At 30.6% G+C, this 26,245-nt stretch overlaps 1 protein-coding gene and 1 long non-coding RNA gene across 8 annotated transcripts in view; both read right to left on the bottom strand.

The window, feature by feature from the left end:
• Positions 1-26,245, bottom strand: part of LOC122569893 (DENN domain-containing protein 5B) — a 64,585-nt gene that overhangs the window by 3,436 nt on the left and 34,904 nt on the right. For 2 of the 6 annotated variants that reach the window (XM_043731523.1, XM_043731524.1), the window contains exons 2-19: positions 18,814-18,923; positions 16,683-16,903; positions 9,962-10,156; positions 8,856-9,327; positions 8,180-8,316; positions 7,917-8,104; positions 7,476-7,651; positions 6,452-6,663; positions 6,163-6,369; positions 6,064-6,072; positions 5,682-5,856; positions 5,334-5,595; positions 4,132-4,239; positions 3,370-3,628; positions 2,926-3,193; positions 2,441-2,753; positions 376-552; positions 76-286 (exon numbers count right to left, since the gene is read on the bottom strand). In XM_043731523.1, coding sequence (XP_043587458.1) covers positions 76-286; positions 376-552; positions 2,441-2,753; positions 2,926-3,193; positions 3,370-3,628; positions 4,132-4,239; positions 5,334-5,595; positions 5,682-5,856; positions 6,064-6,072; positions 6,163-6,369; positions 6,452-6,663; positions 7,476-7,651; positions 7,917-8,104; positions 8,180-8,316; positions 8,856-9,327; positions 9,962-10,156; positions 16,683-16,903; positions 18,814-18,923 — 3,700 coding nt within the window. Of the gene's footprint in view, positions 1-75; positions 287-375; positions 553-2,440; positions 2,754-2,925; positions 3,194-3,369; positions 3,629-4,131; positions 4,240-5,197; positions 5,234-5,333; positions 5,596-5,681; positions 5,857-6,063; positions 6,073-6,162; positions 6,370-6,451; positions 6,664-7,475; positions 7,652-7,916; positions 8,105-8,179; positions 8,317-8,855; positions 9,328-9,961; positions 10,157-16,682; positions 16,904-18,813; positions 18,924-26,245 lie in introns of all 6 variants that reach the window. The other 4 variants (XM_043731527.1, XM_043731525.1, XM_043731528.1 and 1 more) reach the window with 4 other exon arrangements.
• LOC122569894 lies at positions 21,835-24,253 on the bottom strand. 2 transcript variants are annotated; one of them, XR_006317610.1, is made up of 4 exons: positions 23,756-24,253; positions 22,658-22,924; positions 22,311-22,551; positions 21,835-22,244 (listed from the first exon to the last, which is right to left on the bottom strand). It is a non-coding gene; the product is annotated as an uncharacterized LOC122569894 (long non-coding RNA). The 2 variants fall into 2 exon arrangements; XR_006317609.1 differs by having other exon boundaries at positions 21,835-22,551.

Genomic DNA, 26,245 nt, shown 5'->3' with positions numbered 1-26,245 from the left:
AGAAGAAAGTAGCAATTAAATTTGCAGTAATAAACCCAACAAATATTTAAGCTATTAAAATTATAACTTATATACCTTGCTGCTAAGCAAATGAATAACTGAAATTTTCCATCTTTACCAAGAGTTTGACTGAATAAGTTAATTTGATCAATAAGATGACAATAACATCTTAAAGTTGTAAATCTTTGACTATTCTCTACGTGAATTCGTCTATCTTTATTCAGCCTCTGTGAATATTCGTCCATTTCTTCCAGCAAAGAAATTTCAAAATTTTCTTTTACACGTACTGAAACAAATAAAAGTTAACTATTTTATTTATTTGAATAGAAGGTTTAAAATAAAACTAAAATGAAATAGCCAAAAATAATAACTTACAGAGATAATCCCAAACGTAAAAATTTTTCCCAAATATTCTTTGGTTCTTAAAACCGAATAAAAATATCTGCTCTAAAGATGGCACAAGACCACCTTCCCCACAAAGTAAAGCAGTCAGAGAACCATCCTGACATTCTCTTCTATAGTGGAATTTGACAATTGCGTTTACAGACTCTCCTATAAAATTACATAAATTTTCTTGAATGGAAATTTTAGAAATTATAAGTTATAATATAACTTGTATATAGGAAATAATATAATAATTTTGGCAGAAAGAAAAAAGGAGATTGTGAAGATCATAAAGAGCCTGAAGAGATACCTGAAAGAAAAATGTCTGACGCTAAATGTGAAATAATCGAATGTGATAAGATTGAAGACTGGAGGTGGAAAAGTGAAACTGGAAATAGAAAAATGAAGAAATAGAGGATTTTATATATATACAAAATGAAAAGAAATGGAAAAGAACAGGAAGTACATATCAGAAAAGGAGTTAAGAAGGTGGCAGTTGTAAAAAGGCAGATATGAAAAAGGGTTAGGAAAAGGAATGTTTGGAAAGGATTGGAGAAAATGAATATGATTACTCGATAAACTAATATGAGCAATCACAGAATACAGAGTAAGATATGGGTATTTTAGATTGGTATTAGGTGTGGATTGGTATATTCTAGGATACTTGGTAAGAGAGGAACTAAAAAGAGACATGACGAGAATGAGAACGAGAATAAGGACATGGAGCTTTGAAAGAAGACTGAAGAGTGGAGAATATAAAAAAGAGAGAAGGGAAATATAAGGAAGAAACTAGACGGAGACTGGTAAAGGAGAGTGCGTGGAAGAAAACAGAGGGAGTAGGAAGAAGAGAGGAGGAGGAAGGTGGAGGCAAGAGTAAAAATAGGAGATGGAAGACATAGAGAGAGAAAAGCAGAATGAAGAAAGAGGAAAGAAGATATACGAATTAAGATACAATAATTGATATAAGGCATAAGAGCGGAAGAAATGCCAGTACACCTGAAGAAAAGATGAAATGAGGAAAGTAAGGAGACTCACAAGATTCAGATTAGGCAATGAGATTGGGGAAGGAAAATATTGGTTAAAGTAAGAGAAAAAGGAGTGTAGGCTGTGTGGAAAAGAGGAAGAGACATGGGAACATGTGCAAGAGATATATGCGAGGAAGAAGCGAGAGGATAGCAGGAAAACCTAGAGAGGATATTAGGAGAGCAGAGGAAGGTGAAGAGTGGGTGGACAACATAGAGAAGGAAAGATTGAAAATGACTGAAGGGTAAAGGAAGGGTAAAAAGGAGCAGAGTAATGAAATAAAAATAAGGCCAAAAAGAGATGGTTTAGCCAATAAGTTAGATGGTGTAAGGCAGGTGCAATAAAGATCAAATTCTACTGAAGCTGAAATATTTTTGATACTATTATATCGAAAGTGTTTCAGACAAAAATTGTATGGTTTCAAAGGAGGCATGTTCTAATGTTATTAATTTTTCTGCAGATGGGTGCTTACAGATTGTATGAATGTTAGTTTTATTTTTTTAAATGGAATCATTTATTTTTTAATGCATTAATCGATATAGTTTAGAGATTCTTTATAAAAAATTATTTAGCTACTTGTATCGAAAAGCTATTAGACCTTTTATATGATAAATTTTACAAAATAGAAGTTAAAATATCTACCAAAGTAATAGTTTTTCGATACAAGTAGGTAAATGATATTTTATGGTAAATCTCGAGCTGTATCGCTTAAAGCATTAAAAAATATATGATTCTATTAAAAAAAAAAAACAAAGTTGATCACAGCATGACTTTTAAGCGCCCACCAATAGACCAACTAATAATAAATAATAAAGCTAATAATATTAAAATATCTAAAACATTTTTTAATAGAATTAATAGTTTCGAAAATATTTTAGTTTCACCTCTTGACTCAACCTGTATATAAGTGAAAATATATAAATGATTACATATGTATGTATATATATTTTTTTTTTCATTGGCATAATATAAACATTTAAATTTACTTTCTGAATTAGAAAATCAAAGGTGTATGTACTTCGATAATATTTACCTAACATATGTTGCAGTTCGACTTGAGACACTATAGGACGTCTAGGTATACTAGGAGACCTACATCTTGGTGGTGTTGAACATGATTCAACCAATTCTTCACTATCAATATTACGTGGTACCAAGGCACCTACTAATAATCTTTCAGTAGATCCATCATCGATACCTCTGCCAAGCCATCTACCACAAGGGAATTTAAATGTGTGTCCTGTAACTTCATTTCTCACCACAACATGTTCTACCATCCATTTTGGCGAAAGACCTGTATTGTCATGTCCTATACGCAATGTAGAGAGCACGCCCAAATTCTTATGCTAAAATAAAAGTTATAAAATTATGTAAAGTCATGAAAAATAATTAATTCTCTTAACATTCTATATTTTCTAAAGTTCAGAAAATATTTGCAAATATAATATAATATAAAAATGCATACATTTGAAAAATCATGAAATGTTAAATATGAATTATGAATTTATAAGAACATACATGAAACACAAATTCCAACGCTCCCTTGGGAATTGGCACTGGATTTGTTTCACACAATGTACCAGAAATAGCGATCCAACTGTTTGCCGAAGTAGTAGCAGCGCTAGCTTTTCGACTAGGAAATATAACGACTCTGTATGGCAATTTCGTAGTTGGATAATTGTTTGTAAAGCAGAAGTAATCGACGGCATTCAACGTTAAAAGATGGTATAAGAATTGTTCCTTTTCTTCTTCGCAACGCAAAAATGCCGAGCGCTTATACTGGCTTCTAAAAACAAAATGACATAAAAAATCTTCAATTTTATTACTTATATAATATTCTACAATATAACCAAAAATGTTAACTATTATTTATGTTAGTTGTAAAACAAGTTGTAACAACTAAAAGCCAATTTGTCAATATTATAAAACGTAAGTAATTAGTAATATTTCTACCAATCTTACCTTAACAATCTGGTATCTGATAATAAAGTTTTCAAATGACGAGAAAGAAGTTTCTTTTCAAGTGCTAATCGAACCCAGGCTCTAGCATATCCAATATGCGTTTTAATATCAGTCATTGCCTGCACATTTCGAATATCAAAAAGCAAAGAATTAGGCAAAGGCCTCAAATGTTCAGGGCCAATTTTTCTGTCGCCAGGAGATTTGTGCTTGTCCGTGCCTCGTGTAGGCGAGTCGATCTCCAATGCCAGGTTTGGTAGATCTGTTATTGTTAACAAACATAGAAATCTAATTACACGATAATTTTAAATAGACAAAATAATTGGCACTCATTTTTCACACTTTTATAAGAAATACTTCTAACAATGCATGCAAATGATGATCTCATGCTTTGGATGAAAAAGAAATAGATGCATCCTGGAAAAATCATTTCAGGCATTCCATGTACAAAATACAAATTTTTTTATTTTTAATTTAAAATTGCGTTATACATGCTAATTATTTCATATTTTTGTACTCGGTTCGTAGTACGTCACTAATAAACTAATAAAAGGAAATCGCTTTTGACATTACATATCTACGATACCTATAAGTTGTGTGAATATGTATTAAAAACTGTCTTTTAATGTTTAAAATATATATCAAATCATGCGATTTACTAATATTTATTATGATTATTAAATTTAAATATAGAAATAGTGTGTATATGTGTATTAGAGAAAAAGCTGATCGAATTACTTGCGGCAAGCCAACGCTAGGGCTTACCATTAAAATTCTCCTTGATATAAGAAGCAATTTCAAACATATTTTTGCCCTTTAAAGATGAAATTAAACGCTCTGGTAATCCAAAAAAGCTACTTGGTGATTTCTTGGCTATTTACAACAAAGAAAAATGAAACGCAAATAAAAATCAACTGAAAAAGAAATATTGATCCACGTTTTAAATAATATTGTGACTCAAAAAGCAATATTTCTAATTTCAATAAAGTAAAGAATTATTCTTTATTTCGTTATGATACTAAAAGAAGAAATTATTAATTTGTATTAATATTACTTTGATACTAGATAACTATCTCTTTGTTAGAGCTTTAATATGTGAAACTACTTAATATTTGGAACTATTTATGAAACTTTAATATTTAAAAATGTTTCAATGATACTTTAAAATTATAGTTCAAAATATTTTATTTACTCTTTGAGTTACATTACCATCGTAAGTAGAGGACAATATATTTAATATAGTCAATCCTCCTATTACACGATTAATTCGTTTTGCATTGTACCGAAACCGTGTTAAGCGAAATCAAAACAATGTAGTAAAACATACATACGTGCTATATGAATGTTGTTCATATTTATTAAGTCGTGGTATATAAAATCGTTTTGCAATTTTTGTGCTGTGTTATATCGAAACCGAATTTTTACAGTGCCGTGTTATAGGAGGTTGAGTGTAATAGAACCTATAATAAATAAAATTTTAAATAAAATGAAAATGGATAAGACCTATGAAGTAAGCATGGAAAAGGAAGTAGGTAGCAATTTAATCATATAAAGAAATATTTGTATTATGTTCTGCAATTCTAAATTATACTTCATAATAGCAAAACACTATATCTAAAACGCGTGATTTTAGAGAATCAATATTCTCTCGGAAATAACAGTCAAACATATTCACTATAGTATGTGCACGTTTAGCAAAAACATGTAGAATCAAATAAATAATTATTTATGAATAATGTGTCACTTACAACTAAGGGAGTGCAGAGTATCTACGTATGAGAAACTAATCTCTACTTTTAACACTTTATCTGAAATAGAATAAGACACGTACAATCGAGTCGTTTCCGTAGGACGCACCACGCTAACGCTGCATTTCCAAACGTCATGAATTTTAGTAAATATTACAGTTTCGATGATAAAGTGCGATGTGTGTAACAGATATCAAATTATAACAAATTTCCACATACCAGGAGAAAGAAAATTAGGATCTATTGGTTTACTCGGGTCGTTGCACTCTTCTTCTTGATACATGGCAAGATGCGACCAAAGAGCGCTTTTCCCTTGTTTATTTTGCAATCCATGACTCCAAACTCGTTCTAGGAGATCACAGAGACTGGCAACTAGTGTATTTTCTTCGACATCGGATAACGATTCACCGCCATGACCTAATGCAACTGCTTCAGAGCCCATTTTTTCAACCAACATTCTTTTTGTTTTTGATTTACAATCCTTAAAACAAACACAAAAAAGCAAATTAACATAACTTTCTCGTGTTAATAAATTTATTTATTTTGTTTTCATTTTAGTAAATATACTTTGAGCAATTTTTCAACAAATGTCCAATTTGCTTGTGCTATTAATGCTGGACTCATATCTGCAGAGAGCTTAGTTTGAGGTCGAGGCGATTGTGTTTCTTGAGGTACTGGAGTTTTCCCATTTGACTCCATAGATTTCATTTTATACTTCCACTGAGTCTGACCTCTCCGACTACTGTTATAGATATAAAATTAATTAAACTCTAAGAATAAAAATAAAAATTGTATGAATAAATAAAATATTTAGACAATTAATAATTATAATAGCTGATTTTCAGGATACTGCAAATAAAAAATAAAATAGTGAATCAAATTATATGATAATATATAGTAATCTCAAATATATATGTATAATGCTGTAAAATTTCAAGTAAATTCTTACCGAAGTATACTACACGTGAAGCAGGAAATAAAATAATAAACGTTAATATTTCTTGTGTTGATTTAATTGTCAAAAAATGCATTTGTTCAAAATATTTACCTTTGAGTTGGTTCCTTATTTAATGCTACACTATCTAACAAGGGAAAACTTCGAAAATACGCTGCTCTGTGAGGAACGATCTCTGTAGGTGGATTCGTTTCAAAATCTACGTTTGTCAACCTTTGTTCCAATACCTTTTGCGATTCTTCAATACTTGTACAAGGTTCATAACGTGTCGATCTTACAATACCTTCTCCAACTTTTTTCCTATAATAAACAAGAATAACTTTATCATTTGAGAGAATATCATAGAATAATGGTACAGAAAATTTATCTTTCTTATGCTTACCTTAAGAGAGAAATTCTTTGATCAAAAACTCGTGTGTTAAAATCAAGCTCACTCCACGTTGACATAACTTTGCTGTCGACAAGAGATGCGAACATTTGTGTTTCTAGAAACCTTGATAAAAATGGCAAATGCTGTGTGGGTTGGTCAGATAAAAATGTAGCCTTATCAAAAACATGCATACTATCCCTATTATTCAACCATTCATCTTTGTCCTGAAAGAAACAATCGTTTTTCTTTCTCAAATACAGTTTAATATTTATGTTAGATACTATTTATATTATTTATATTTTATAATTCATATTATATAGATGTCATTTATATTATTATAGATATTAGATATTAATTTATATAAATATTATTTTCATAGATATTCATTTATATAAATATAAATATTAGTGCACACAAAAGGTAAAAAAGATCGAAATAAACATATTTTTTCTTATTTTTGAATTAACGATTAGAGAGTTTGCTTTTTAACGAACTACATTTGCTTAATTTTATGATAGGGCTTTGAAATAATATGCTTGCGCATAAACATAAGTCTGCAGACGTTTTACTATTGTCCGTCCTACTCTTCTTATTTGTATAGCTTGAATTTGTTGAAAACTTTCTTTAGTTTTGTTGTGAAATATTTAAACATTATCAATGTATGTTTCACATGTCCGATTTAAATCGTAGAGCGAGCACAATAGGAAACAGGATCTTCACGACTTATTCAACTACTTGCAAATCGGTTGTTTCAAAGTAGCCTAACTGCTTCTAACTGAAATGCGTTAGAGCATCATCCTGCATAAAATATATACATCACATTTAAATGTGTATGTATTTAAGAAATTAACACATGATTATCCGGTTCATTTCCCATGGAGAAATGAGTCCGAATAAAAACTCACTGTAACTCAAAAATTATAATAAATAGAACATATGTTTATACGAACTTTTCTTATCTTTTTCGCGTACTAAATCAATTTCTAAAGAGATTCTTATATATTACGAAGCAACTTATATGAATACTCTTTCGCACCTGACTTGGTTGAATAACGAAGTGTTCGTAATTAGAAAAAATCTGTACAAAACGGTTCAGAAAAATCTCTCTAATGGCATTGTTAAACATAAGCATCTCTTGATATTCTTCTTGAGGTGAAAGTATCTGCTCTTTCACGTTATCTTCCACTGAATCGATATCTTCCACGTTCACTCCTATAAGAAAAACGGATACTAAACAAAAATGACCAAATGATGCTCTAAAACTAAATATATTTACGTTTAGTTAAAAAGCTCCTTTACTATATTTAGCATACAATAACTATAAAAATGTTTAATTCACCTAAGTAAGTCTTCTATTATTAGAGCTCTTAGAAAGAAAGCAGAAAAATTTTATATAAATAAATTTAAAGAAATTTATATACAGGAATTTATATAAAAATAAATAAAAATAAAATTATATAAAATAAAAAATCTTTACCAGTTCTTTTAGCGATATCTACTATCCTTTGTAACGTGTCTGATTGCGGCGTCGGTTCCGGTCGATTCCAATCCAAGACATCGTGTAACGAATGTTTTCTGCGAGGAAGATGACATCCAGAACCAGGAAGCGTCAAACTACTAGTCATGATGTCACCGTTATAATGATTTATGACCGTGTTATCAGTCCTGAAAAAACATTTTGATCTTAGCAGTTGAAAAATACTCATATAAAAAAGAAAAAGATGAACATTTTCAACTTACTTTCCCGCGTGTGGTACTTTGTACTTATTTAAGAGAGCTCTAATCTCGGCAATAAATTGCATTTTATGTGGAAATACAGGTAACTCTTCTGGAAATTGGCTACTTTGCTTATCTATATCTACATAACAAAGATTTGCCTGTAATCAAGAAATAGAATCTAAAATAGCGTCATCTCAAACACAAAATAAAAAGAAGAAAAAAAGGAGAAGACATTTTAACTACGTCAGACTAGATTAGGTAACATAAAATAATCTTAAATTCAAACTAGTTCACATGTTTCGTACAACTTGGATTAGAAGATTTTAAAATTTTTGCCAAATTCTCTATCTTAGTAAATCTATTCTATCGTAAAACAGAAATGTATACAAGAGAAAAATGACTGATTTTTTTAAATGCCCACTCCAAATAACATATTCGGTGTTACTAGCGCATTTTTATTTTTGTATATTTCAACAAATAATTTTAGGAATACAAATAAAACAGTGAAATAAATATATTTTCAAAGAAAGAAACATACAACCCCTAAAGAGAGCTATTCCTTTATTTTAATAGCGGAGAAACAATTTTTTTCCGGATCTAAAGCATTTGATTTTCCATTTAATTTTTATAATAATTTCCAATGTACAAGATAATAGAAATTTTAAGGTGCTGATTTTGAAAAGCGCTAAACACTCACTTCGCTGGCAATTTTCAATACACCGCCCTCACTTTGCGCGTGCAAACCCATTATAAATGGTACCGGCGCGTCCAAGAAGTGATGTAGACTGGCGGGCAATATCGGCACGTACACATGTTGCCAGGAAAACGGAAAGAGAAGCGCCGTTATGCATTCGGATACCACCATCAACTTGTGGAAATCTGAACTTCTGAGTAATACTTGATTCTCCAATAGGACACATGTAAACAATTGAATCACGCAATCCGCTCCAAGCCATGTGAATATATCCTTCAGAGGGTAATCTAGCATCTGTAACTCCTGCGATGGCGTTGGCTGATGGATAACCAGCTCTAACGGCGATTTCGCTGGCTCGTCATTGGGAATGAAGAATTTTAACGACTTTCCAGGCAATGGTACCGGCACATTGTACAGCAAATTGTATACGTATGACTCTAAACTAAGACCAGGTCCTGGATGTCTAGGAACACATCTATAAAGATAAATATTCGATTAGCTTCCAATAAGTAGTGTATATATAATAGGAATGTAAGCTTCGGTATTGCCTTAAATTTTACGTAGTTTTAAATGTATATACCTCTAACTTTCTTTCACCCTTGGAAATTATAGTTTTTAAAAGGCTTATATTTCTTGATAGATGATTAACTTCCTAAAAGAATTTTCTTATTCTATAAATTCCACTTAAAATGTGTAATGCCGTCCATAATACATTTATTCTTTGATTTTTTGTAAGCAAAAACGTTATTTTGCGTTATCTATACTTTTTACTGTGTGATAGTAATTGATTGGTTAAATTATACAAGCTTCAGCTTTCTTTAATATTTAACTTTATAAAAGTAATAAAGGAGTAAAATGAATTTTGAAGAAATTTACAAAAATAATACGAATCATTGGAAATTTTGAAAAATTTATTTGAAAAATAAAATTTCGTACTTCTTGTCACTAAAAATGTTAATTTATAATATCTTCAAAGGAAACTTAACTTAATTTGGCTTGGGATAATGGTTATTTCAAGGATGAAAGTTGTTTATTAACGATCTTCTACATTATCAAACTAGCGAGAGATGACGGAACGTTGTAAGATGATAAGTTAGATATATACTTACTTGTAGAGATTAGTCAGGAACGTTTTCGCGGCATGAAGGTAAGGCTGCTGGCATAGCAAGGATATCGATTTAGTCACTAGCAACTTGTCTTTGGTGGAGTCGTAGTAGCCTAACGCAGCACCTGGTGAATGTGCTGATAGCTTGAAATGCCGTGGCAACGATCGCGTGTTATGTCCATCCTGGCCTTTTCTTGCCCTGCTAACGCATTTATATTACATCTTCATGCATTCGATTCTGCTAATCTTTATTTAAATTGAATTTCTTTGATTATTTTACGCTAAATTGATAATCTCAAGTAATACAGAATATTTAAAGTTCCTACATGGGACATTAGGGGGCAAATAGTAGAACGAACCCATTAAAAGTATTTAAACCTTTTAAGTATCTGTTTTATATACGGCATTTCTGCACAAAAATCCTAGATCACGTACCAAATGGAAATGTTTTGTTTTTATGGATGAATATAAAAATATATTGATGTCATTTTAAATTTGTTGTAACTTTTTAAAACGTTTAATTCAAGAATCATTGGTAATTTGTTAAAAAGGTATCAATCTACCTCGAAATAATTAATATTTGGTACCAATTTCTTTTGTCCTTTCGATAGCAGAAGCCCTTCGTAGGATTTTACCGAATAATTTTTTTTTATTAAACTTATTTCGTACATTCTGTGCAATCTTTAGTATCTTTAGTTTGTACAAGGTTTAGTATTTCGTACAATTTATTTGCGTTTATCGTTTCCTTTCTCATCAAACATTCTATATATATTTTACAACATTTAACTTAGGACGTTATTTATCAAACAATTTAAAAGAAAATTTATAAACAAGAAAAAAGCAACAAACACGGTAATGATTAAAGGTTCGCTTTTGTTAATATCATGTAAGAATATTTCCCGAATGAAAATATTTTATGTGAAAACGCGCTCTCCCCGCCACAATACACAGTACACAGTACGATAAGTAGATAATGGAAGTTGAGATGCTACGACCTTCTTACACAGCATTAACAACGACAAACAACTAGACGCACCAAAAGATCAAGTATCGGCATCAGCAGAGATATTTAGCTATTCAGCAAAGTTATTCAGTTCAATTATAGAGTTCAATCCAGTTAGTTGAAATTTTCGTCGAGTTGAGTTAGAGTCAGTAAGAATTTGTAATCTTTGCGAAGACGACAACTGTTTTAATATAGTCTTTGAGTAACGTCAAGAAATAAAACCGACCATTCATTAATCGTCAAAGACTCATACAGTCAGTCTTCCAACAACTATGCTAACTCAGTACGATATTCGAAGAATGCGATCGACCATACATATAAGCAAGGTGAGAAGTTAAACATTGTAACACTTTCTTCTTCGATTTCGGACTTGTACCACATGGTACGACTTCAATAAAATTATTCATTGACTATTATTGTCAATAATTAAGAAGATATCAGAAATATTTATTCATTCCAAGAGAACCTTAATCCTTCCCGTGCTAGTGCTCTTGCACATAGCGGGTAAGCCGAAACGTGGAATTTTATTTATCAATTATTAATACGGTTATATTAACGAATTAAAACATTAAGGATACAACAGTTTGGAAATTCAAAATAGTGCTGCGCCTTAAAAGGGTGCGACAAGTTTTGAAAAAATCCATTCAGTTGTCGCGGAAGTAATTAGAGCAAAACCTCCTGGGATATTCGGAATAGTGCCACGCTCTAGAAGGGTGCGACAAGTTTTATATAAGAGAGTCTAATTAATCGAAATAGTTAATAACTATTTCTGGTGGCAGCAACTACCGTTTTTTCCACAGTAACACATAACGGTTACCAACCCCGAAGATCAAGACTAGATCGTAACAAATACAGATATTCATGTTTAATTGTAAAGGTTTATATTCGTTTCTTTGTTTGTGTCAAGATATTAAAGAGTACAATTATTTTCTGTAGTTTGAAGCAATTGTTCGTATATTTCGCTATTATATAATGAGAAAGAAGACTGAGATAGAATGTCGATTATCTGAACAAGAAATATAATAGCTCGATAAATCAATAATAGTATTCCTGTTCGACAATTGAGACAAAACTATTTCAATATTTCCAACAGAAGAACTCCTAATTACATTTCCAGATATATTTCATATCTGGAAGCTGTACAAGATGTTTTGTTCGATACATACATACAGTACCAAACAAAAAGTATTATCGCATCATCGTACACGGACCCTGAGTCTTCGTATAAAATTCTTTGTAAATCTGTAAAGAATGTGATTTTATGTTTAATTTTTTTGTAAAATGTAGCTGTCGACTCTATATATGCTAGTATATAATATTTAAGTATACATTTAAAAAATAGTTATAATAAAGGAAAAAAAAGATAAAATATACATAAACGTCCGTTTTAAGCGGGACAAAAGTATCGGCACACTTATGATTTTGCGGTATAAATTTATCGTAACATTTGATTTACTATTTAGTATGCAATTCATTTTTTTATAACAGCTTTCAGACGATTAGGTATTGAATTTACTAAATTTTTTGTAATTTTTGGACCTATTTTGTGTTATTCTTCAAGCAATAATTTCTACAGCTCTTCTTGCTTAGATGTAATATGATGTGTTTTAGTCCTTCTGCCTAATTCAGACCAAAGATCTTCTACAGGATTTAGAGCTGAGGATTGTGGAAGAGTCGTTAAAATATCCGATGTATTAAAAATGATCCATTATTTAACAATATAGGCTATGTATTTGGAATCGTTATCCTGTTGAACATAACAGTCTTGTCTTAAATTTCATTTTTCTCGCACTTTTGCTTTAAAATATTTAAATACCTGTATTTGTGCATAGTATTATTCAGTAATGTGTGTAATAATAATGTAATAATACATTCAATAAAAACAAACTCTCCTGCAACAAAAGACATTCCCCATATTACTACTCTGACATCACTAATCCTGTTGAGGTTTTATATCTCGGAATAGAGAGAGCAAGCGCGTGGATGAATGTATTATAGAAATTCTTTATTCAGAAATGTTAGAAATTAGGATTTCCAATGGTTTCTACTCTATGTGATAATGTATTGATAGATGGATTTATTACAGTGGATTAAACAAAAAACGATAATTATTTAACGTGAACTTAATGCAGTAGTGTGATATGACAACTCTCGATTAACGACTTTTGACTCTTGACTCTCGGATGGCTAACTGAACTACTTACTAACTAAATTTTTCAAGTGTGCCAATGCTTTTATTCCGCTGAAAACGGACTTTTATGGGTATTTTATCTATTTTCTTTATTTTAACTATCTTTAAATTTCATAATTCATAGTATAGTTAAACTTTAGAGTCGATAGTTGTATTTTGCAAAAACGTTAAATAGAGAGTCACATTCTTTACAGATCTGCAAAGAATTTTATACGAAGATACTTTTGTTTGATAATGTATCTGTATTGAATGAAACTGAAAACTTTATTAATTAGTTTCATTTCATAAATATAATACTGTGCAGAAGTCTTACGGTTAGGCTACATGTACATTGCTGATCTTATAATATTAATCAAACATAATCTTTGAAATCGTCTTCACAGACTGTTATACAAAAACGAATATTTAAATACTCCCTTCTTAGTGTCAAATCATTCCTTAGTTCAATAAATTTTTGGAAGTGAAATCAATATAAACTTGATATAAACCTTACAGAACATATATGGAATTGTTTGAAATGAGTCATAAAAGGAAAAAGTGTCAAAAAAGTAAATACCTTTTTGAAATGAAGTTTTTCTAAATAGAATGGTAGAAAGTGGAAAATAAATTTATTAAAAAATTGTTCGACAATATCCTCGAAAGGACAATGAATGTAATGCAATCGAGAAGTTATTAATTCTTAGATTTATACTTCTTATTGAAAATTAATAATAAATGACCTTAAATTTTTTCAATAGAATTTAAATTAGAGAACTTTGCAGTCGCCAACACATAATTATAATAATCATAAATAATAATAATAATAGTAAATTTATCGTTCATTAGATTACATGCCTATTACAAGAAATTTGTTTGGCATATATTATATAGTTTATGCTTACATACCTACATCGATAGATATTTGCATAAAAATTAATACTATTTTCTTAATCCTAACTTATAATCTAATTTATATTATAATAATAAATTTCTATATATTTAATACAGTATAAATTTATCCTTGAATCTTAGTTCCAACAAAATGATAGTAACACGATTAATGTCCGATGCCAACCCTATTATCTTCATTAATGCCTGGATAAAGTACACGAACTCTTTTGCTTACTTGATGCCTCTTAAAATCAGCATTTGTGGAAAATTCCATTCTTCTTTCCTCGCTCTATTGAGCTGTGGGCATACACTTAAAGGATGATGATTCAGAAATCCAGCAAACAAATTCCATCAAATACCTTAGTCTTCATTTGGACAACAAACTAAACTAGAAAATCCATATTCAAGAGAAAATTAGACAAATAAAAACTGGTAGAAAAACTATTAAATGGCTCATAACCAGGAACTCCAAGCTGAATACAAACAGTAAAATAAACTATAGATCTACAAAACTATTACCAAACTCATATGGACATATGTAATTCAACTCTGAAGCATGGCTGCCAAATCCCATATAGAGGAAATAGAAAATCTACAATCAGTTATTCTAAGAACAACATTATACACATTGAGATATGTAAGAAACGATAACATAAAGAAGAGTACCTAAAAATCCCAACAGTGGAGTACATTAACACAGGATAAAAAGCCATCTTGCTAAAAATTGTTATTCAAGTTTATCCAGATGGCTCAAAAGGAAACACATTTACATTTACATCATATGGTTTCATACCGATGCAACGTTAACTTTCAAATAAATAAATAAAATAAATGTAAATAATTGTAACTATACAATTAGAAACAATTAATAAAAAAACATCTAAAAAAAGACCTATTCCTTATATTAGGTAATTGATTTAATAGTTCTTGTACACTGGTTATTTGTAGAACATCTCCTCCGTTTATTTCTCTTAATTTATCTTGTAATAAAATGTGCCAATTGCAATTTCTGCAGTTGAATATGCTACTACCAAATATTACTCGCATATAGTGCTGTTGATGTCACTTGAATAGATGTAGTCTTCGTTCCCAATTTCGCATTTTGCTCTACCTTTGCTCATGAAATAGTTAGCCGTCTATCCGAAAAGTCCTGATGCATAAGAGTGTACTCCTAAATATGTCTACATTTTTATTACTTCTAGTGTTGACTCGTTATACCTGTATTCTTTAACTTGTTTCTTTTTCTTCTCTGCTTTTTAGACAATTATTATTTTTGACTTATCTATGTTTATTGTTAAACCATTTTCCTAAACATACTGTAACAATGTTCGTTGCGAAATCTCTATCTCACTTGTCCTTCTCCCATCCACAAATGTGACTTTTAACGATACGTTCTCGTCAATAGTTTTAATCACTCTTATTCATCTTATATATCAGTTTTATGCAAAACGGCTTTGAGAATTTTGGAAAATCTATGAATGCTGCTAGTAATTTCCCATTTCTTCCCTTTAGTTGGAGTGCTTTTTTGGTATTCAACATCAACAGGTTATCTTTGCACCCCTCTGTTTACTCTAACTCTTGCTTGTCCTTCCGGGAGGATTTCATAATTATTATAATTTATTACAATAATATAACTCTTGCAAATAGTTTTAACAACATTTTCCTATGTTGAATCACAATCTGTTTCATGAATACAAAATTCTGATTAATCGTTTCCTTGATAATTTAATTTAAATGTTACACGAAACCAGCGAAAAACCGAATTATTACTTAAGAATATGTACATAAATACTTCGGTACTTCTAAATTATTACAGATATATAAAATGTGTTTTAAATGAAACATTTCAATCTAATTTTAGCTTTTGATCTTATCTCAGACAACCATATACATATTGTTAATAGATATTGACAAAGGCAATAATTGATATTAGTTAGTACAATTAAAAGAGCAGTAATCGAAGATGAATGAATACTAGTCCTACAGAGATCAATAATCATTCAATGTTGGTGCGTTATCGCGATTGAAACAACTATATGTTTCCAGCTACATTCTAAAAGTTTATGTAGATTTTATGAAGTGTTAGATATTTATTAGTAATAAACGGAATTCCTGAGTGATGTAGATATATATCTTGTTTTAATTTGAATTTTTCAGAGAATTTGAGCCTACTTATAACAGGCAATAACAGTAAAGAAACGTTCTCCGATCATATTTTTCGAAATGTAAAAAAATATCAATCTTTAAGCGAATTGCGACAGCTGTTCAAGTACTTGTGCACGGTACGCAGGTAGGATTTAAACTCCCTTCTGAACCATCTCATACGACACAAGAAATATCAATCGATCTACTATGGAATGATCTAAGTTGATCACTAGACTGCAGATTTTTGTGCATTGATAAGAAATTTGAAGGTACTGAAATGCACAAGATGAGTATGATGTGCAAAACCCTATAAAGTATTCAAATTAGAATACTCGTTATATTATTTACTAGACAAAATGTTCTTGTGTCTCGTTTCTCTAATCGTATTCATAAAAATATGAATTCGCATAAATAGGTGCAATCTGCTAATCACGTTATCCTTAACGTAACAAAAGGATCAACCGCATAATGGAGGAACTCAAGCAAAGGAAAATAAACAACGGAAAGAAGACTCACGTTGGTGGTGTACCGTTTTGCCCGCTGCTCAGTTCCGTGATGTGCATCGCCTGCAGAGTTTGCATAGCCGCGCATATCTTGCGATTCCGGCACTCCTCGTAGAAAACAAGACTGAACCCGTAGGTTCTGTGCCCGTCCTCCTTGGTGAGCACGAACGAGTGAAACGTTGGTTCCACCGAGTGTTTCTGGGTTCGGAATCTCAGGCCGCTCGGCAGGCAGAGCTGCAAGATTGAATATCTAATGAACAGACGTTGCACACAGCGCCTTTTCATTTCTCCACTACTTCTTTTCTTCGTCTTTTCTTCCTCTACTTTTTACCATTCGCAACTAGGACGCGCCAGCCTATATAACGCTGTTGATCGCGAACAATGTGTACCCAGTTTACCGGATATACGTTGAGTATTTTGCACTCTTAATTTTACGTCCCAGTAATTCTGTTAAAGCTTGGCGAAAAGTACCTACAGTGCCTTTTCCTTTTTCTATGTTCGAGGGTGTTTTCGAGAGAAGCCATTCGAGGTAAGTTTCGTGGAATCGGATAGATAAATGGAAAATGGTTTCTCTATTTTAAAAGAACTTTTTAATTGTTACGAAAATAAATACTTCGTCTCAAAATCAACTAAAAACATTAAATTTTAAAAAATCCTATTAAAGAAAATGAAAAATATAGCTCAACAGCTTGTCTCTTCGTGTAAGGTATCAAATTTATCTAAAAAAAAGTCATTGATAATGTAAAAATAAAATTAAAATTACGAGAAATATAATTTGTATATATATCTATGAAAATGAAAATATCTTTACTATATGTATATAAAATACTTTATACTTTTAATCTTTCAATTTACTGGTTCTATCAAACTTTGTCAAAAGCATTGTTCCTCTTCTTTTTTCTATCCTTAACAGAATTTTCAACGGAACTACATGAAGTAACGCGATAGAAACGGTTGAATAAACAAAGAGCAGTAATGTTCTTTCTGTGGTAAGGAACTTTTAAGAAAGTATAGTTTGAGAAACGTACATTTTTCGCGGGCACTTTTAGGGCGTATAGAGTGTTGAATTTGTATAATAATTATACGTTATTAGTATTTTATAGATAAGTTTAAAAATACATAAATTACGAGTAGAGTAAAAATATGTAGAAATTGGCATTATTTATATGATTCTCATTTTAGTTTTTAGATCGTGAAATGATGCATTAGTATGTTATCTGATGAAGTTTAGAAAGTATTAATATAAATTTACAAAATTTATATGAGTTTCATATCTACTTATAACTCCAATACGAATTTGAGCTATCTTTAAATGATGAACACAATAATAATAATTCTTTTTTAATTTCAATATCGTTTAGCATATAGAGTACAGGATATAAGATATCGAATAGGAAATATTATACTTATACCGAAGATGCTAAAGCAAGATCCATTAAAACATTAGGTGCAAACATTTTGACTGTTATTGTTCTCTTTCTTCTTGCTCTCATTGGTACCCTTTGTTTTTAGACTTTGATGGTTAATTATTGTCTATATTTTTAACATTATATACTGAGACATTAAATGGTAAATGATAAATACATATAAAATTTCATATTTTCATCTGTACCATTCAAGAAATCATGATATGATCGTATAATGATGTGACAACATCACACACTGATCAATTATGTAATTATGTAATTCGTATGAAGATTGGTAGAACATAATTGAAAAAATTTTGGTTTATATTAAGCTAAATTTTCTTTGTAATCGCTTGAAACCATTATTTCTTTGTACTTTTAAATAAAACATGTTAATTGTTTCAACTTTTGATAATTAGAATAGCCAATCATTCGTTCTTTACGTTCTCATAGTGCATTCGTACTTTGGAAAAAGAAATTGATGAAAACTGTTATTGAATATCACTTTACCAAACAGTATTTAGAAATACCCCATAATGATTGTTAAAAGCATGTACGAAAGGAAGAAAATCACATATGGTCCAAATGATCTGTGATAAAGTTCTAAGTAATACGAAATTCCCTAGTTTCTAAGGTTAACAAAAATTAAAATCAATTCGTACGAATATCGTGAAATTTTCAAAACATTGTTTCTCGCATTATGATTCACAAAAACGATAATTGTTGTTAATAACGTACCATGCACACAGCGTGTTCGTCGAAGGGGTTCCATGGTACAGAATCAGGATAATGTCCCAAAACTTTGCTTTTATACGCTCGGTCCAGAGGTGTACATTGTAAGGAGTCACCTAAAATAAAAAGGACAATATTTTGTTAAATTTCTAAGTTATATAAAACATTTTAATCGCTCGCGAGCATGTGCATGTACATAATTACCCACATATAATTATGATTTAAAAAGGATAATAATACAAAAAATTTATGTTTTCGTAATATTTTTTCTCTTCTCGGATTTCATGCTATTTTCTTCGTAATAAACATTAATTTATATTAATTTGCTCTAGTTCTGTCTAAGCTAAACAAATCCAAAGGATCCTTTCTTTTTGAAGGACATTGGGCCAAAAGATAAAAATGCATGTATTGTATTACATTATATTATATTATAACGAATATTCATTGAAGAAATATTATATCTTTAATAATTAATGTATAAAAATGACAACATTTATGAAAACTAAATAATTTAGTTATTTTTATTTTTACTGATTAATAGTTAATCCTCGACTGATATTGATGCGTTAAATAACCATAACTAACTAGATTAGATTCCTTAAGTTTAAGGTATTCAGGGTATTTTTATTATTTTGTTATGTATATAATATATCGCGTAAAATATAGAACACAAAAAAAAAATTAATATTTTAATATTAAGCAATCCCTATTTTAAATTGTAGTGGTTATTTATGTCCCAACGATAGCAGTTGAGAGATAAAATCAGATAAGTGCATTTATTAATCAATTTTTTAGTTTCTTTACAAGCATCGACTTCCTTTTAATACTAGATCTGCCAACTTTTCATATGCAATCAAATATATTGTACATAATTAACTAAGAGTAAATATTAATATTAAAAAATATATGTACATACTTGCACGTTTTTGTAATTGGGAAGACAAAAAATCTGATATTAATCATTTTGATTGGTTTGGTAGTTCTAGTATTAATTATGTTAAAAATTTATTAATAGTGATCATGTTCTTTAAAGAAACATTAACAATTTAGGCGATGTAACTAATATGTTCATTGTTTGACTTTTTGATTACTTTTAATAAATCTTTACAGAACTGTTAATTATTCTCCGTTCCAAAGAAATTAATTATTTTCTACCTGTAAACTAAAAAAAAATGTATGTGTTAGAGATTAATTAAATTCACACGTTGTGCGTACATTGTCTTCAAGTAAGTTAAAAGCCTGACATTTATGATCATAAACAACATGTTGCGAAAATGATGAGTTGTAATGCTTGTTAACGATAAGTGGAGACCGTGACCTTTTAACCAAATACTTAAACATGTTCTTCTTTTTAATCAATCTTCGGGTCTTTTTTTAGAGCTAAACAAGGTAGAATTTACACATGTTACAAATTTGTTTAAAACTTGTTCTTTCCGTTTCTTATAAAATTTTATATTGTACTTGAATAATTTTCAATGTCACACTAGAAAACAAAAAAATTACAATAAGGTAACACAATTACTTGTAAGGAATTGCACGACTGCAATCTTCTGTGTAAATATTTTTACCATATTGAACAATAGAAGTTGCATTGATCTTACAGCAATTGCATATTATAATCACAGTAAAATGATATATTTTTTATGATCTTATATGTATCTACTATCTTAGTTCAATGATAGTTATAATACATGAACTTTAAAAAGATAAAAACCTAACCTAGGATATTAAATTTAAAAATTCAATTTAATCGCATCATAATATTTTATCATATATAGCTACGACGATTATACAGAATGAAACCATTACAGTTCGAGGCCCCGCACTTTAGCGACAATTTGTCCTGCGATAGTTTTATCGTTTACGATTAGGACAACCGTCTATATGAATGTGCGCGTATTTGACGACACGGTTACTGGTCTTCTATTTTTGCTCTCGCTCGCATCAATCAAAGTTCAATTTTTTCCTTTAATAATGCCATACACAAACGCTAAAGCAACAGAGATTTTGTCTCTAATGCTAGCCTCTGACTCATCTGACCTGTAATTTTATAATTAAAGATATACACTCTACTTTTGAACACTAGTGTACATTTCTATATCCTCGATCGCAAGATATTCCAAAACATTATACAATTTTCAACGCCTACATCGCTACACAATCATGTCCAATCTCCAAACCTCGTAACACTTTCGACCCAAGTATTTGACAGAAGCCTCTCTTCACAGACAGAGTATCATCACAGCGAAATAATTAGTGCAAATTCCTCGTTACACGAGAAACGTTCAAGTCGGTCAACCACTCTACGAGAAAAGTGATGTGTATACGTGTTCCAGATGAGACAAAAAAGACGCACACACATATAGAAGAGGGAGAGATTCGACATTTAAAAAAGAGTTTTAGCAGGGGTGCATTTACTTTACTCCAGTTTGCACATTGTTCTTGGTTCAGCACAGCCTAAGTGCATCTTGGAAGCTGCAATTCCTACAGCAAGAAAAGGAGTGAGAGAGAGAGAAATAGAGGAGGAAGAGGGTTCTCCTCCTTTCCTCAGAAAAATTAGAGTCTCTCCACGACAGCGTCGGCAACTTGTTATTGAACGTGGTACATATCCCAGAGCAGCTCGACCTGAATGAGACTGTTGAAAGTCTTGGCGATGTTCCAGTTGCCTCGCACACGATGGACACAACAGCACCCTTGTACGGGGTTAATCGTTCATGATCGAACAACTGCCCAGGAAGGCAGTGGAATGCATATGATGTGGGCTCGTCGAGCGAGAATTTGATTACACGGGGTGCATAATTGTTGGCTAACGGAAACGGATCCTCAGCGAAGACAGGACATTATGAGAATAAACTCTTATTCAAATATTTATTTAAATAATAACATATTTAGAAAATAAGTTATTTTAATATTTTTTATTCTATTTCAGTGATTTTCAACCTTTTTCATCTCGTGGCACACATAAACCAATTCAAGACGGAACATTTACACTGTACGGCTATGATTGTATTGGTTGTTACCATTTTTTTATTTGTCAATATAATTGAATAAATTATTACATGCTTTAGAAATTTTTGTGGCACATTGATTGAAGATCGCTAAGTTTGAAATTAAATTTCACCTTGAAACTATAATCTTTGGTACACGGAATTTCTATTTCAAAATTCTGATGCGTAAATCGAAGTACATATACTATATACCTTTACGTATTAATTAACATATAAGATGTTCCATTGATATTCAACACTGCAGATGTTTTCGTTATTTTAAGTAATAAATGAAGATATTCTGCAACGAGCTGAATCAGATGCTGCTAGGTCAATCAATATATGGAGATGATCCATAATTTCCCAGTTTAATTCTTGAACCCTTTTTGAAATTATAAAACTTATAAATACTTACGAGTTTTCCAAACAAAAAATACTCAATTTTACTATCTGAAATTTACTCAATTAAATAAATTGCGTCAAGGTTTTGATATGGGTTTTTGAATATATAGTTACGTCGGAGTTAATAGTTAACGTAGTTAACAGTGGTGTGCAAAAGTTTCCGATCAGATATCTCGATGCATGATGCTGTGCATAATTTCCGTTTTTAATTCAATTCCTAAAAGTGGACCGATCCTTTGAGTAAAAAATACGGCCAAAACTATTATATTTCCTCCATCGTATTTTAATGTTGGTATCTGATATCTCACATCATATTTTTCCAACAGGACGTCTCCTACATTGTCCTCTGCCATTCCTGAATAGATTAAATTTTAATTTACCAGAAAATACCACATCTTTCCAATCGTCGATTGTTCAGTTTAAATTCTGATTCTTCTTACTGACGAAAGGATATTTTGTACCTGATCTAGCTAAAAGATCTAAACGTTTTGTCACAGTCGGGCGACTAATATTAGCAATTCCTTCCTCACGGATTTCGATATTCTCCCGATAATCAATAGAAGTATTTTCATGTCTTCCTTAAGTGCTGCGACGACGCATTAGTAACTAATTCTGATATGTTGACATCCGTATGCAACGCAAATAAAGCGTAATAAACTCTGAATACATTTGGAGATACGCCTGGCCGGAAACTTTTGAAAGCGTCGTATTGACGATTTTGTAAACATCTATATAAAGGATAATAAAGAGTTTATTATTTGTAACACTGTTTTCTCTTAGTTGTCGTGCCCGTATATCCAGTAATAGTTCACACCGATCTACATATCGCTTTTAGTAAATAATATAAAAAATATATCTAACCGGAAATTTTTGCACGCTAGCGTATACTCGAAACATTTCATGCCAGAAAAATATGTCTTTTTCATATTATCACTTAACCACTAGTCATATAAAAATACTTACACGTGTTCTTTTTTATTGACTTTTTAACATTCTTTTCACAGAGTAATTTTAAATTGAAATATAAGAATTCTATATATTTATAATGGACGTACTTTTATGTAATTAGTAGTTAAGTAGAAATATGGACAGGACTTCTATGAAAATGTAAAATATGAATTCGTTACTTGCGATAATATTATTTTAAAAATAATGATCGAATAATCAATTTGAAAAATATTTAAAAAATGATATAGGTCTCCTTTTCATAAATAAAAGAAAAAGAACGATTCAATAATCATTAATACGTATATCCATTTCGGCGTGTTACCAAGAAGCGGGCTCGGTTTTACAATAATTGCTTATTTAAGATATCCCACTCATGCTTCCACCGCTCACGCTTTTCTCGCGTCTCTTTGGCCTTGTTATCATCCACTCCAACTTACTATACTAAATTATATTCTATTATTCTAACCTGTACTATACTATGCTATCTTTGGTTTCTTAACTCTACATATATTCACATCTTCTCTCATCTGTTTGTACTTTTACTTCTTTTTTCTTATTGCACTATCCTTCTTTAATATTGTTGCTTATAACATATTTATTAAGCGTTTTACCTGCTTCCTTAAACAATTCCAATTGCCTGCAACATTCCACCACTTCTTCTTTGAACTCCTCTGCAACTATCTCCCCGTTCCTTAAACGTGATTTTATTTAGTTCTTCGCATGTGAAAGGTAGGTTAGTATTCCTGTGTATCTTTGCATAGCATACACTTCTTCCCCTTTTCACTATCTCAACATTTATTGTCGTCTTCCAGATTTTCATACGTGATACTTATCTTTAATTTTTGTATCGACATTTTCTTTTCTGTTCTGTAAGTATTTCGGTAGTTGTGTGTGTGATTCCATCTCCTTACACACCTCATTGTATTTTCCTTGTAATTTTCCATGTAATGTTTGTCTGTCTATTTCAATCTCTTTTTACCTTCAATTTTTCACTCATCTTTCCCCTACTTCTTTTCTGTTTTTCTATAAGTGCTTATAACCACTTTCATTGGTACATTTTATCCTTTACTCTCCCCATTTCGTTTCCCTCTGACTTTTAATCTTCTCCTCCACGCACTTTTTCAGCAATATTATTCAAAAATGATTATTACACATTTACAAAATGAATATATTCTACATATTTATGAAATAAATAGAAACTTCATGATAATAATTGTAAGAAATTCAATTTCTTCAGATATAAAATTTATGTCACGATAGAAATTCGCGATCATTGCCCAGAGAAAAGATTCTTTCAAAATGAGAAATTTGTAATTTTTTATAGAAATTTTATAGATTTATAATGGCGCATTTTTTTATGTTTGAATGATCTTTTGTAAAGTATATGAATAAAAGAGCTTGCGTTTTTTATTGCGTTAGAAACATTATCCTATTCCTTGCATCTTAATTTCTTTGATACAAGTTTTATACTGTAGTTGCCGGTAGTTCTAGTCAGAAATGGGCACTTTTTATTTGAAGTAAAGATAATGAATAAATAGATCAAATAATTTCTCCAAATAATATTACAAATGAATTTATTTGAAAATAAAGTCGTTTTCAAATAAATTCCAGAATTTAATTTGAGAAATAAATTGTTTCCATATTATTTACTTGCCAAATATTTGATCATTTCAAATAATACTAGAAGGCAGAGGATAAGAAATAATTGTTTCTCTCGTATACGAAATATTGTATATTTATTTGTTATGAAATGTTTGCCTTAGGAATAACTGAATAGTGTAATATTTCATCAGATTAAGGAGCGCGAAAGTTAAGAAACTGTATTTTATAATGTTTTAAATCAGAATAATTAAAATTTATGTTCTTGTTTTTATGTACTTAGGAATGCTGATATATATTCACGGATATAGAGTAATTATAAAGTTATTTTCATGATGCAGCATGCTGTTATTTCGTTAATGCTTGTAAAATTAAGTTTCGAAAGATTTCCCTACTTTTCTTTTAGTTGTTGGAGTATAGAAATACCGATTTAAGTTAGCAGATCCTTCTTTTAGGAAAGTTAAAATTCAAAAAAGTTACAAAAAGGTAGAGAAGAAAAAGCGAAAGAGTTGAAATACGAGTGCCCTGCAGTCGAAGTGACTTGTAAACTGGTTGTAAAGTGGTTGTAGAAAGCAGTCACTCGGATTTAAAGTGACTTCTGCTTGTTTAAATCGATTGTTTCCTTTTTGCAACCTTTTAACTTTGTTCGGACAAAAAATTGTCATATGTGTCCTTCTATTTTACTTATTATATATACTGAGCTACCATCGCATTTACGAAAATTAAAACAAAAATAAAATTCTTAATTTTTAATCTAATTTAAAACACTAACTAAACGTGGTTTATTTTAACAAATATAACAAACATGTATAGTACATATAATAAGCAAAGTTGTAATCAGAAGTGAAGTAATGAAAGAATCAACTTTTTAATTTATTGTAACAATAAATTAAAAATTGTTCTAAATTTGTTAACTGTCACAATTAGAATAAAACCAAGATATATACAAAATCTCCCATGAATGATTCATTATTATACACAATGCAATATTTATTTACATTTCGTGGTAGATATAAGTGAAACAAAAGAAATTCTATGACTCAAGCTAAAGCCCAAATTGAGAATAACAAAATTGCATTGTGAACTCCGTTTTCGAGAAAATCGAGTTTGGAAACTTATCAAGTAGCTTGTTGTTATGTGTTTACTTAACAAATTTCTGATTCGATGGGCTATTGAAGAAAATTATTTTACGCGTGAAAGTAAAGTAAAGAAAAGAAAGTAAAGTAAATTGGAGAAGGAAGTCTGTTCGCCTAGTCTCGTTTTCAAGAAAAGTGAATTTGAAAATTTATTGGGTTCGCATACATCGAGCTTATTGCTGACTAAATACATTCAAAATCTATTTTTCTTAACATGTTGACTGCCATGGGGGTCACCGGTGACCGGTACTCGATTTGGCTATATCGCCGTGGGGCCACTGGTGACCGGCGACGCAGCAAATATTAAAAGTACATAGCACGATTGTTTGAAAAAAGGACAATCGTAATAATTATCTAGAACGCCGT

This window comes from Bombus pyrosoma, linkage group LG8, assembly GCF_014825855.1.
Source record: "Bombus pyrosoma isolate SC7728 linkage group LG8, ASM1482585v1, whole genome shotgun sequence".
In the NCBI taxonomy this organism is placed as follows: Eukaryota; Metazoa; Arthropoda; class Insecta; order Hymenoptera; family Apidae; genus Bombus; species Bombus pyrosoma.
This window is presented reverse-complemented; position numbering and strand designations above follow the sequence as displayed.